Source organism: Larus michahellis, chromosome 2 (assembly GCF_964199755.1).
Source record: "Larus michahellis chromosome 2, bLarMic1.1, whole genome shotgun sequence".
Taxonomy (NCBI): domain Eukaryota; kingdom Metazoa; phylum Chordata; class Aves; order Charadriiformes; family Laridae; genus Larus; species Larus michahellis.
Genome location: NC_133897.1, coordinates 10,720,883 through 10,735,808, shown reverse-complemented (window position 1 = coordinate 10,735,808; position 14,926 = coordinate 10,720,883). Strand labels below are relative to the sequence as shown.

Here is a 14,926-nt window from a genome sequence, read left to right as displayed (position 1 = left end):
TGTCTAGATTATATATGCAGCTGTTCTTGTTTTGATACAAGAAAATCATTCCTGCTATGAAACAAGTTCACACCGAGAGGCATGTTGTAACAGTTACTGTTAACCTGTCCAGTTCAGAAGTTCTCGAAGCTACATTAAATATTTACAAATCAATAGAGAGCAAATTCAACAGACTAAATTCTCCTGGTCAAATTCTTGAGAGATAATTCCAGTGTATACTATTTCTGTTAAATGTTAGTTCCTTCTAACCTACAGAGACATAGAAGCCACAGTTTTATGGTTTTTTAAACCAGGCCCTCCGACAAAATATGAACTGTCAAGCTACACCTGTTTTGTACTATCAATTCGACCAAGAAGGAAGAGGTAGGAAACAAAACATTTCTAAAATAATACAAAAATACTAATTGTTTACCTCCAATTTTCACAGCTATTTCTAATAAAGCTGCATTAGCTATGTTTGTTTTGTAAGAGTATAGTTTTAGCCACACTTTAGATACATGTAACACTAACGCATTACTTACCGAAGAAGTCAAACGAAAAGGGGTCCCTTCCACCAAAAAACTCCCTAAAGACATCATCTGGGTTACGGAATGTAAATCCAAATTCAAATGGATTATCGTGATGATTTCCACCTACAAAGAGAAGTTAAAATTCAATTACCCTCACACATTCTCACTACCAAGAAAGTTCAGGTATATAGTATTTGAATCATTTAAAAATAAACATATCTATAAATGTCTCTTTCCCTTTCAGATATCACTCAAGTTAAGTACACACAATATTTTTTATAATTAATTCTCTTTTCTCTGTTTCCAGATATCAGTAATAGCTCTTACAACTAGAAAAAATTGTAAAAACAATTATAATTTCAATTTTCAGAAGATTACATTTTAGGTCTTAGTATAGGCATTTACAGATTCCTGCCTTAAAAAGAAAGCTGCAGAAAACAGCTTTCCACCAGAATAGAGAGAGCAAAGAATTGATAGTTGTCGACATACCTCCGCCTCCATTTATTAAGCCTTCTTTTCCATATCTGTCATAGATGTCACGTTTTTTAGCTACAAGGAGAAATTGTACATCATGTCAGTAAATAGGCACATTGAATTTTGAGAAAACTAAGAAGACTTAACTGGTAGTCTCAGGTATACATTTTCTCAAGGCTAGTTTATTTAAGAAAGTTCTGGCATGTAACTGGTGAACGTTTTTTTTTGAGGATGGACAAAGCAGTTTAGGTTCAGAAAAAACAGGTGCTAAACTTTAGACTTATTACCATTTAGTTGTAGAAGCTCAGGTCCTGCTGTATCAGAAAAAAATTCTGGTATAAGGACAAACTTCACAAGGAAATTTGCCTTTAAAAAGAATACTACAATCTTTACCTGTACATAGGCACCATAACAAGCTTTAGGTTGTAAAGGACCTCTGGAATTCAACCTTCTCCTTCAAACAAGTCTAATCTCAAAGTTGGTCAAACCTTGCCTGGTTAAAGCCCTGATATCTCATCAATCTCCAAGAAAAGAATATTCCACAGTCTCCCTGGACAACAGTCCCAGTGCTCAAGCATTCTCATTGTAAGCATTTTCTTCCCTCTATCCAACCAGAATTTCTCTTGTTGCAAACCTTGACCATTGCCTCTTTTCCTTTTATTGCACAAGACCAAGCACATCATGACAGTTATGAGAAAGGAAGGACAGAGTCTGCATAAGTGACTGCAGAACCCCTCAAATTAATTATAATCACTTCTAGTTTAATAGATGGGAATGAAGTGATATTAAAAAAATGCCATTGAAGGATTTTGCTCAAACTGCAAACTCAAGCTCTCTATTATTTTAGAAGACATGGAATGGCTTGCTCTTAATTTCACTGCAGACCAGCCTTCCAGTACCCATGAAAAAGGAGAGAAAAATTAATTCTGCAATACTACTTAAGATCAGACTGCACTGTTGGTACTGGAAGGGGACCTGAAGAGCTTAAAGAGGCAGACAGTCAGCTTATTTTGCATGCACTGCTGTGGAAGCATCAGCCAAAAACCAGTCAGGGCATCTGATTTTAGACTCTTAACACGCTATTCCCACTGGAATCTCTTCAGTGAAAGATGTTTTTGAAATTTAAATAGCATCACTGAAAGAACGTGCAGTTACCTCAAACAGCTGCTGAAAAGTAAAACACTTCCGACTAACGGGAATTAAAATTTTATATACTGATCATCATCTACAAATAACGGAAACCTGCAACAGGTTTACACACACACATCCCCACGTTACCCGTACTGCCTTTATAGAACACAATTTTTAAAGAAAGAAAGTTATCCCACCCACCAGTGAAAAATGAACAAAGCAGTAAGGTAGACAAATTGTCAGAAGGAGCAGGAAACAGCGAGGAAGACCTGAAGGCTCACAAAGCCCGAAGTTCATCTTGAAAAATATACCGTTCTTGAAACCACAAGGGAAGCGTGTTCTGTGATCACCCAATTTCGACATTCTTTGCTTATATAACCCCTTACAAAACTATTCTTCTGACAAAAACTCTCTTCATTCAAGCCTGTAATGGTGTCAGAAAATTTCATTAAGTCTGCAGAACAGCTGATTGCCTCTCAGACACTCAGGATTCAAATACCCATGCTGCACAAATGATTGTTAAGATACCAGTAACTTAGGATTTGGTCTAGATTCAAAAACAGACAGCATTTTCAGAAGATACTCTAAAATTCTAGCAGTGTACTGTTTCCAGAGAACTTAAAGATCTGTGTAACAACCAGACCAGTATCCTATTTTTATCTTGCTCAAAAAATTTGCTTAAGATGGTTAAATTGGAAGACAAGCATACAACGAACTGCCCATAAATTAAGTTCTGTTTCTCACATGTCAATTAAGTATCAAAACCAACAAAAGAAAGAGGGTGTACAAGACTGCAGCTTGATAAACCAGGCCAAATTCTGAAAGGTAATCTAGATGCTGCTAGTGCTTTAAATATAGCTTTCCCATGCTCACTGGTCTCAGGTGAAATCAAGGACACTTCAGAAATAGCATACAGACAGCTGCAGTCAATTACAGGGGAAAATAATCAAAGTAGCTTAAATCACTTTGTTATGATTCAGACTGCTTTTGCCAGAACACTAGCAAAAGTTAATGATACTTTTGAATGAAAACGGTATGGGTGAACTATAAGCTGAACTCCTGCACTACATGGGTCAGACTAAGCAACTGTTTTAGAACAGTTCAAAATATAAACACTCGCCTCAGTATCACAGATGACTGAATTTATGGAATTCACCCAAATGCAATCCAAATTTTCAGCAAGGTTTACAGTATGCTTGGGCTTTGTCAAGACTAGTTTACTCTTACAAGAACTAGAAGCAGCAGGCCCAGAAGCAGATACTTCAGAGTCTTCTAGCCTGATTTTTGTTGCATAAACACAATAATTCCCCTATAGCGACAGTAACATTGGCTTTACCTCCCAAGATAAAATGAATCTTGGTATTCACAGATATCTCTCTAGAAGTTTCTGAAGAGGGCCTGGTAAGCAGGATTTCAATTTCTGGAAGGAAACTGGTTTGGTTACTCATCTAGAAAGGTCCCGAATTTTCTGTTTCAAAATTTCTGTTTATTCTGTCTTATCTGCGAGCTTCTTTCTCTCTCCTTTCTTTTGAAAAGGAAGTAGCTGAGTTGGATTGTAAACCAAAGTTAAAATATCCCTTTAAAGCATCATACATCAGCATTTTCAGTCTGATATCCAGACTAGAGACCTGCAGTTCAGGAGCCCTTTTAAAATACCTACCATCTGACAAAACTTCATAGGCCTCAGCTACTTGTTTAAATTGCCGTTCTGCCTCTTCTTTATTATCTGGATTTTTATCAGGGTGCCATTTTAATGCCAGTTTATGGTACCTAAATGGAAGGAAAATAGAGGACATTTTACTCTGAAATGAAGAAATAACTACTATACAACTTTTTTATTTAACTATAACCGAGTTATACAAGATCACAGTTCAAACATTTGAGTTGACAAAGCAGTATGTGCAGGAAAGCGCAAAAGAACGAGGGGAAAAAAACACAAATCAAACTTCCACGCACTAGTGCAATTTGATTAAGCAAGCTCAGGCACCTAGGAGAAGGCAAGAAAGAAACACTGTATTTCCAGGTCACTTGAAACTGCAATTTCTGTCAGACAGTTTTGGTATACTATAAACATGTACTACAAGAATGCTTCCTCCCAGTTGTTTCTTGAAAAGTAAACGCTATCCTATGAAAATGTTACAAACACCCATCTTAAAACAGTACATAAATAGTAAATCTAAACAAAGAACTGTATTTAATTCCTTTGAACGCTTCTAATTTAAAGTATCATTTTTTTTAAAATTGTAACAGATGTTCAGTCCATCAAAATCTAAGCACAGAAACCAGACCTCATGTTAAGAAAGAGCTAGTATCCAAAAAAGCAACATGCCAAATACTTGTAAGAACTTTGAAAAAGCACCTCTGCAAATGGACGGGAAGACTAGTTACTGCAATTCAGCCATAGAAGAAGGGGCTGTCACTGCCTGGACCATACCAAGTTTGGAGACACACTTGTACAGAAGTGTATTTAACAGTGATCAAAAACCAGTGACTGACAGCATTTTCACTTTAGCAGTACTCAGGATTCTTTTCCCAATTTCATAAAAATGAACAAATCCTTTTTCATCAGAACACTGAATATTTCTGTGTTAGCAAAGGTATCACCTCAGATGACTACTACTCATCCTAACATTGACAACAAAGTGAGAATCCAGAAACCACGTGATTATATTTGTTCCTTAAAATATATAACTTGTATATACATATATACACACACACAGACCAATGATACTTACGCTTTTCTAATATCTTCTGCTGAGGCATGCTTTTGCACCCCCAAAACTTCATAGTAATCCACCATGTTTCAGTAGTTTTGTTAACAACAGCTGAGTCTTTCAAGTCCTGTAATAACAAGAACTTGTAAATGAAGCTTGTCCAGTAATGTTACTTCATGAAAGTCAGGTAGGAGCCTAGTATCTTCCAGTACCAAACCTGATCCAAGAGAACTGCTTGTTTTTAAAAATTCAAATGTTTAGAAATTTATATTTACCACCATAAAATACATAGGCAGGCAAGACTGCTCACACCGCAAGGTTAACCAACCAACTCAAGTACAGAAGTACCTTGTGTTTCTTAGTACAAGAAAATAAAGTTTTCACAAGAGTCCTAAGAAATGTACAAATTAGAATAAAAAGCATTTGCCCTACTCAATTTAAATACAGACAGTTTCTTGTTGATATTAGAGAATAGTTACAAGGAACAGTTACACTAACCACTACTTCAAATAGATGACCACTAAGCTTAAAGAATCTTTCTAACAATTTCAAGAACATTTCATCTCTTCATGCAAAGGCTTCTTCTTCCCACCACTGTAACAGGTCTCCATTCTGGCAAAACTTCCAACCACCCTTCCATCCTGCCATTGCTGCTGGCTCATCTCAAGTTTTATGAACAAGGCAACACTGATCTTTTCAATGACTTATCAACTCATTGCAGGCAAAGTCACTCAAATATACTTAGAACATAACAATACAGAACTGTATGTCACACTTTCTTATCCTGTGCATCAAGAGCAAAAATTCTTTGAAATCACTTCCCCCTCTCCCTCAAGCCTTTTAGTGTTTTTGATTTCAGCCCAGACAAAGTCTCATTTTCATGTTCTTTCACATAAATGCTGAAAGAATCAAGTGTGATATAGCCCAGTGGAATATTATGAAATTAATTTATTGTACTAGTATTACATGTATCTTTCAACATCCTGGGATACAAACATTAAAGAGATACTTCCTTTTAAAATAGATTGGTACATCTTCAAAATACATTGCTGTTGTAGGTTAAAGCTTAATTAAGTTTAATTAGGGATGTGGTTACACACACATTTCCTCAAATGACAAAACCAGTTTAAGAGATACCCCGCCATGCTACCTCCCCCCTCCAAACTACTTACAGAAAAAAAATGTATTTGAGGAGCTACATGTTTTTAAAATAGGCGGTTTTAGCAATCTAGTTAATCATATGGTTCCACAAACACTTACAAAATTAAAGTGTAGCAGGTAAACAGACCTCTAATTGACTCTGCCCTTTGAAGAAACCTCCACACTAAAAAAAAAAAAAGTAAAAACCTTCACACTGAAAAAAATAGTAAGGGTATAGTTAATATTGTGACCAACACCAAGGGAAGTTGGGAGACGTGCATTAAAATGACCATTAAGAATGCCAATACTAATAGAGTAATGGCAGGGTACAATATGTAAACATATAGTTACCAAAAATATCCCAGAATATTTGCTATCAACCAGCCTCACTAGTTTTGCTGTTTCCCAAACAGTGATTAAGAGAACAGCTCTATGAATAAACAGGTGAGGAGTACGGTTAGGATAGGTTAAGTAGGTTATCAAATCCTGTAGCCAATCCTTATGAGTAATAGCATATATGGAACACATAGTTTACGGGAAGAAATCGGGGGGGGGGGGGGGAAATATGTGTGAAATCTAGTATGAGTCAGACTTAGGCTTAGATGTCAGAGCCCCTCCTAACAAGAGTTACTAGCCTAAAACCAGTAAGCTAGCAGCAGGAAGCCACAACACATTAAGAGCACATACCATACTGTTAAGTAGTTTTTTCCATATTCTCCTTTTTTTCTTAAATTCAAGACTTGCATTAGCACTCCTCTCAATTTTGCCAGGTATCTTAGAGGTAAAATTCAAAACTCAAGCTTCTAACTGGAAGAAGCAGGTAGGAAAAGCAACTTAGATGAAAAAAGTAAATCACATCTTTTCCTAGAGAACTTTGTGCACACTGGTACTCATATTGATTTCGACATGTATTTCTTTAAACACTTTAGCTGTTTGTTTAAAAATAGTGCTGCAGTGTTCTAAGTTCGGATTCAATAAATTTACCAATATATCCTAAATAACAGAAGCCTGAAGGTGGGGCCAAAAATGAATGCTGAGGCTACATGACTAGCACTTACTAGATTACTCTGACCCTAAAAAGTAACTTCTCTAAGAACAGAGGAATTATTCGTTTCAAAGAAGTGTCAGCAGGTTGCATATTCTATTCTTTTGCAAGTGTGTTACTGTTCAGCTTTTACTTGCCACTAATATAAAGTCTGGAATTAAGAGAAGCCAACAGCTCTCTAAAGAAAAGAAACTGTTTATATTCTCCTTCCCTTAATCAAACATTCATGTGACAGGAAGAGTTCATCTCCAATTAATCATTATTCCTATCTGCTAGTTACCATAAAGCATGAACTGCACCACTACAATTTAAGTTATCATAGGAACTTTATTCTTGCATGCAATGTTTACATTAAGAAAATTCATTTGCAGCTTTTTTTTTGTCCAGCTTAAGTAAAGCATCAAAAAACATGAAACAGTATCAGCTAACATTTAGCCCCTTAAAAATACTTAGACTTTTGCTCAACATCCAGTAATGAAAAAAAAAAAAACCACCAACAAAACAACCCAACAACCACTCAAAAACTAGAGAAGACCTCTGCCTCCAATCTTTCCAAGAAAAAAAAACACTCACTCAAGAAAACAACACCATCAACTTGTAACAAAACAGAAAACAGCTGATAAAACTACTGATTTTATTTTTTTTTAAAGGCTAGTAGGAATCTACATGGTCAAAGCACCCAGATAATTCAAAGCAGCAAACCATATACCTTCCTGCAAAATGAAAGGCAGAAATACTCAACCGTCCTAATCAAAATGACATGACAAAAATCTTATTCCAACCCCAAATCTGTCAAACAAATTGTCTCTAAATTCACAAGCAAGGCTCATTAACTAGGCACTCATGAGGGTTTTTTCCAAAGCCACAGGAAGCCAGACAACATTAGCTAATTTCTCGCCTCCAACCACAGAAAATCTTCAAAGTCTCAGAAGAAAAAACAAGCAAAAAAACTCCAGAGGAAAGAGCAAACACAGCCTTTGTGTTTGCTTGCAAAAATCTAAAGTTACTTGCTCTATGTTTATAGGATTCTATCAGCTACTCTAACTCCTTCTTTGGAGCATGAACAAATCAAACACCCAAATGTTCATGTGAACTAAAAGTTTCCATAGCTTGTAGATTTCTCAGTCATCACAGGAGAAGTCAGCTTTATTCTGGCTTACTGAGCAGAAGCCCTGAGTGCTCCTACCGACACAAGACAACTGAAAGGAGTACATGACCAGGCCTGGGACATCCCTCTTACAGCACAGCCCTAAGTCAGGTCAGTTTAGAGTTATCTTCAAACCCAGCTCATAAACTGTCTTTACAGCAAAGTGCTCAGCTACGTAAAAGACATGAGAAGAATTACAGAAGACAGATACGTAGAGAGCAATAAACTTTTATAAGATCAGATGACAAAGAAAAGAGAAAAAGTTATCAGATGCACAACCTGCCGGGATGACAAAGCAGCACACATAACTAAATACAGAAGGGAAGAGGGTATCCGAACAATAAAATCTTAAATCAGTCAGGACAGAATTCAGACAGCAAGGGGCACGCAACCTTTGCAGTCAGCCTAGTCAGAAAAAGTTATCTATTTCTGGCTATGAAGCAGCAGGACAGCACAGAGTGTCCTGAAACATGCCAGAACAGCTCAAGCTTAGTGACTAGTGCAGTCACCTGGGAGAGGGAGATGGAGTTCCAAATTCCTGATTCATGTAATTCACAGAAGCAGCCAATCATCAACATCCTAAGCAAACTGCACAGCCATCCAATTCCTAGTACCTGACCGCTTTCTAAGAACGTAGCTAAAAGATTGCATCCTGCTCGCGACACTGGAAGAATACCCTGTTCTGAATCCCAGTTCGGCTCCAGCTTGCGCCTGACCTGCTCAACAGCAACTGAGCGATTTAGAGATGTCTCTGGTATGTTAATAGATTATGTACACACTCGAGGATGTTTGGGCATTGCACCCTATGACTAAAAAAAGTACAATTTTTCACATTCAAGGAGTTTTATTAAAAAGTAGTATGTCAACTGGACCTGATACAATTTTACACTACTTCAAAATATGAACCAGACTACAGTAGCATTAATACCGTTGTGGATTCAGGGCCACACAAAGAATGCCAAGCAACACACACACTTTCAAAGTTTTCTAGTATTTCCTCATTTGATTTTTATATAGCTAAGACACCTTTGCTAAGATTTTCATTATTTACAGTACCATAAATTTAGAGACATACACAAATATTTTCAGTCTTAAAGTAACAGATTTCAGATGAAGTTCAGTCACTTCATTTGCTCGCAAGCTGTGGATTTCAATGTAATCCATGAATTGTAACTACTTGCCTATATCTCTCCAAGTTACCCATCTAAAAGAAGGGTAAATAAGGATCAACCATAAAGCACTGTTTGACAAGGCTTCCAGGACACATTTGTACCAGTGGCTCAAGGAGCGCTCACTGGCTTGAAGAGGCCACTGCCTTTAACACACACACACTGGTTATAGAAACTGCCTTCTGGTGTCATCCTACGTCCTAACCAAAAAAAGACAAATCTCATACCACAAGGCTTCAGAGCAGAACATCACTCAGGCAACAATTTTACCTAGTACAACTCAGCAACACAGAAAGCCATACAAGTCCCAAATAAAATGAAGAGATCTTTGTCAGTTCTAACAATATCTGGGATGTGCTGTACGTAACTGAGCTGAGACCATGAGCTGTCCCTTGGCTGAACTAGCAAAGGTCCACTGTGCAAGCACTGTACAAGTGCTAACATAAAAATGCCCGCACTACAAACCAGAAGGATCTTTATAAGAGGAAGTTTAAGAATGCTAAGGAACCAAAAGAAAATTACCTTAATTCTGGTGAGTGCAATCATACAGAGCAAGAAACCCTGTATAAAGTTTGTGATTAATTAATCTGACCAATACATTTAAATAATGCACCAACATTAAACTTTTCTTCCCACTGATATATATACACGCTGTGGTACAGACTAAAGGATATTAAAAACCTCAGTATTCTTTACTTCTACTAACCTAAGCTTAGAAAAGCTGTCACAGTTTAACTTTACAGGTTCTGAAACATATTCTTTCATGGAAAAATGTAAATTTACCATATAATTAAAGTTAATAAAATGCACTTAAATAGCAATGTTTATACTCATTACATTAATACTACCACAGCATCCCCATGAGATGAATCTAATAAAATGAACATTCCAAAAAGCTTAGCTTAATCTCCTGTTTACACTAAACATCCTGTTTTCATGTTAGAAAACAAAGTGGATTTGACTACAGTGATTATTATATGAAAGGATGCTGTTCATAAAGGGGAAAAGGTAGCCAAGCTGATTGCTTTACCTTGCAGTTTGTGTTCCATAAAAAAAAAAGCCACAAAACAAAAAAAAAAAAAAAAACCACAACCAAAAAAGAGCCACCTGTACAGGGGTCACTCACTTCCTCAAGGCAAGAAGTTACAAAGCACCCTGTCCATTCCTCTCCTCCCCAAGAACAGCAAGACACAACTGTGGGAAGAACTACAGGACTTTCTGGTCTATATTACTGTCTGGCACGCGGAAAGTCTGAAGAGGGCAACAAGTAAGAAACCACTAAAAAACAATTAACCTACAAAAAATGGAAACAGAAGAAATAGAAAATCTTCATCCGTGAAAGACAGGTAAACTAGTTAACAAAAACTGGGAAAGGAAGTAGGTCAGTGACTAGGCTACCTTCACACCCTTGGCTGATACTCTACTGCTTATCTACCTGATCTGTGAGCATGCCTTAAATCAAGGGGTACTTATTCACAATCTCTCCTTAAAGCAAAGGGGCATTTTTCCAAAACACAACTACCCAGGTGTCCAAATTTGGAATTGTGTCATACAACTATCTGGAACACTGGTACCCTCCTAAAACTAACCATAAAAGGCTTTTTTACAGAAAGTAAAAATATTCCTAACTCATTTTAAAAAATGTATGATCTGTGTTTGATTAAGTGATTAAAAACAGTGAAATCCTCAACTGGCAAAGATCGGGTCCAGAAAGTTTCAGCCAAACATTCGCATGCAACCAGATGATCCTTCAGGGGAAAGAAAACAGTTTAAACTTTCTACACACTTCCCCTGAAGTAGTTTTTGGAGTCATGATAATTTTACTTAAGCCAACCAGAAAAAAAAAATGTTACATTAAAGTAAATGCAAATTTCTTTTTCAGAACAATGATGACAGGCTGTCATAGATTCAGATTAGATTTTTAGACAGAAAGTAATTTACTCTAATCAAAAGAATTAAAGTTTTAACAGAAACTGGCTGCCATATAGCTATGAACGGCTTCAGAATTACTACATAAGCTCTAAGACCCTTGTTAAGTGCTGAGTCCTCACTAATATCGGGGGATTTCAGTACTTACTCGGAACAAATAGAAAACACAGATGAAACCTATGACTAATAACAGCAGGAGTGAAATTCATATGCATTAATTATTTCTTCCCTAGCAGCTAAATAAACAGAAGCAGAATAATACTTCTGTTAAGTCTAAACTTAAGAAAAATCTAACATCCATTCAAATGTAGCATTTCCTTCAACAACCAAGAAAATAGAATTTGTTTAATATCATCAACTAAAATTTTCATCTAAATCTATGTTGAAATAAACAATCATCATATATAAGATCAAAAAAGTTTTGACAAAGCTACGTAATTTCTCACTAATCCTTCCATTCCTGGAATAAATCAAGACAAAGGAAAAGCTGTTGTCAGAAAACGTTTTCAGAACAGAGCTGACGAGGTTCTTTATAAATGCTATTAGAGAAATGGAGCACTTCCTACTTAAGGAGCAAAATACCAGAATATTAAACCTCACACAACTAAGTTGAAAATTAAGGCAATACATTGCCTTCAGAACGTCACTATTTATATGGCAAGAAACACATAGTCCGCTCAAGTTTGTAAGTCCAGTGTACCGACATGATCGAGATGCACTATCTTCTATAGTCAGCAGCACAAGAGCTGAACACAACTAACACGGGCGGCTGCACTCGGTCTGTTCAAGCTGGTGTGACGTTTCAATCAATTCCAGCCTAGAACTTCAATGCTTCTGGACTCACAATAAAACACAGTCATGACCCTCAGCCCGTGCGACCTCAGCTCACAGATCTAACTGCACCAATGCGTTAAGCACAGCTGTACAGATGTAGGAGTCCTGAAAGTTTTACAGTTAAAAAAAAACCCAAACACACAGGTATTTCTTTCCTCAGAACAGCCCAAATACTATTAGGAACTCATATATCTTTATTATTGAGGTAATTATTTAACGTAAATTGTTTTGCTTCTCCATGTACATTCCAAAATTTCTAGTGCAGGAAAGAAACAATACAGTAGGTAGCAACAAGTTTATGTATCTATTAAAAAACTAAACAGCAAAACACATTATCCCTCCAACTAAAAATTCTGTGTCACACAAGAGTGAAGCCTTGCATGCTTTACCTCAAAGTCCAGCCAAAATAAATCAGCAAACTGCATCAATCTAGTAAAGACAGAAGAAAATACCAGAAAGAAAATCTGTTTTGGTAAGAATGTGCTATAGTTAGATAGCACAAGTACTAAAAAGACAAATCTGATTGAGAACAAGGGGAACTTTGCAGTTTACACATAGAGAAATTATTATTATATTAAACAGTACTGCCAGTAAAAGTGACAATTTAAATTTCTTCTCCACTGAGATTATTTAAGAAAATTTAATCACAAATTATCTTCCATTTTGAACAGTTCCTTGCTCTCCACTGAACGGGCAGCATGAAAGCCAAGAGGGGGAAACAAAGTTAGACTAGAATAAAGCACTAGTTACTATTTTGGCTGTTTAAAACAAAAGAAAAAAAAAACAAAACCAAAAAAACATAGAAAAGTAATCAGAGACAAGATCTGTAAATACATTTACTCACTGGTGCAAACAAATCTTCTTTGACAACATAATCCAGCAAACTAAATGGTACTTTAACCACTAGGCTCTTGATCATCAGCTGAACATAAAATCCCTCCTAACTAGAGTACAAGGATCTCTCCAAAGAGTAAACAAAAATTAAGGTCAGCAGGCAGCAGTAACTGCAACCTCAGAGGACCAGAGAGACAGAGCCTAGTTTTATTCCAGCTGTTCGCTCTGTGTCAACACCTTGTTCTTATCACTTTTTGACACTTTACATCCTAAAATCTCAGGGCTTGATCACTGACTGACTGTACAATGTCACAAGCTTGACCATTTGCATGTTAGCATTGCTATCTATGATGCTACTGTTTCCAAATGAGAACCAAACAAGCAGTTGATTATTATCAGGATTCAAAACAAATTTGCTCAGTATTTTGAATAACCTTTTCTAATGCCTTCATTAAAATGGCTCAAGCCTGCAGCACAAGTTTCCAGCAGCCAAGCAGAGCTCTAACAATAAAACCGTAACACAGCATAAAGTGTTGCTACAAACATCAACGCTGCTCATAAATAACTTCACTTCCCAGCTCCCGCCCCCTCAGAAGTCTACCAAATACTGACAACAAACTATGTTCCTTACCTGCCAGCAACAGTCTTCGACTCAGTTTGGAACCTGGCAACAGCGAGTTCTAAACACCTGACCACTACCGCCTTCAACCACAGCAATCCTTACTACTGACCCCACTGAGATAATAAACACAAAACAGAATTTAACTGAACTACTTCTATCAGGGGGGAAAAAGTACCTTCAGTTTACAAGCTGTATGTTGTGAAAAAAAAAATTTAAGTAAAAGGTCTGTTCAAAACACTCAAAACGAGACGGTGAACTGATGCTCTCCCTCACCTTTTTGTAACTGAAACCTCCGCAAGCGAAAATGCAAATGCGGGGTTTTTTTCCCCTAGGTCCTCTCTGCTGGCGGCACACAGAAGACAAATCCGACCGGGGACCATACGGCCCAGGGATCCCAAGCTATATCTCCTCCGCTCCGACGTACGGGGGAAGCCCAAGGCAACCACGGCGCCCGGGGGGCGGCTCCCTCCCCGCCCGCCCTCGAACGCCGGAGATCCCCACCGCCCGCCCCGCTGCCCACGCACGCCCCGCTCCGCCCGCCCAGGCCACGCACCTCCACGAGGCGAAGGAGACGCCGAGGCCGGCAGAGCTTCGGACTCCCCGCGGGGGAGGCCCCACTGCCGGTCCCCCGGCGCGCAGCATGGCGGCGGCAGCCCAGGCCCCGTTACCAGCAACACCGCCGCTACGAACCCAGGCCTGGCCCAGAAACCGGCGCCCGCTCCCTCCCCCTCCCGCTGTCCCCATCCCCTCCCCCGAGCGAGGCCAGGCCCGTCCCGGGACACTCACCCGTCCCGGTGCCTCCGCAGCGCGGCCGCCACCCTCCCCGCCAGCAGCCCGGAACGACGGCAACGGCGGCAGCTCACCTCAGCCGCAAACAGGAAGCTGCGTCAGCGACGTGGCGTCACGTCCGGCCGCCTGTTTCCGGAAGTTTCTCGAACAGCGCCGCCGCCGCCGCCCGGCCGCCCGCAAGCGGAGTGCGCCCCCTGCCGGCCGCCAGCGGCGCTGCGGGGGCTACGGGCCCGGCGGGGCGCAGCAGGGGTGGGAGCCGACCCTGTCAGGCCTTCCCCGCTCACAGCCCGCCGTTGCCGCTGTCCCGGGGTTTCTAAGCCCCCAGGTGGGAGCAGTTGGGTGGAAAACCCCGCCATGGTTGTCTGAGGGGGGCGGGTGGGGGGAAGGAGTGATGTCCAGGTGCGGTTGCTGAGGGAAAAGGAGAAGAAAAATCATCATAATTTTTACAAACACTCTTTGAATAGGTGAGTTTGGCTGCCCTCCCCCGCCCCCCCATTACATCTTTATTTTAGTCTCAAAAATGGCAACCCTCACGGATGATTCTCTTCAGGCCAGAGCCGTCGTTTTCCAGCTGGCACCTGAACAGATT

General features: G+C 39.1%; 1 protein-coding gene across 2 annotated transcripts in view; it reads right to left on the bottom strand.

The window, feature by feature from the left end:
• DNAJB6 (DnaJ heat shock protein family (Hsp40) member B6) overlaps positions 1 to 14,454 on the bottom strand; it is a 64,069-nt gene extending 49,615 nt beyond the window's left edge. For both annotated transcript variants that reach the window (XM_074574138.1, XM_074574137.1), the window contains exons 1-5: positions 14,335 to 14,454; positions 4,850 to 4,955; positions 3,775 to 3,884; positions 999 to 1,058; positions 522 to 632 (exon numbers count right to left, since the gene is read on the bottom strand). In XM_074574138.1, coding sequence (XP_074430239.1) covers positions 522 to 632; positions 999 to 1,058; positions 3,775 to 3,884; positions 4,850 to 4,914 — 346 coding nt within the window. In that variant the 5' untranslated portion in view covers positions 4,915 to 4,955; positions 14,335 to 14,454. The remainder of the gene's footprint in view (positions 1 to 521; positions 633 to 998; positions 1,059 to 3,774; positions 3,885 to 4,849; positions 4,956 to 14,334) is intronic.
• Between the last annotated feature and the right edge of the window lie 472 nt (positions 14,455 to 14,926).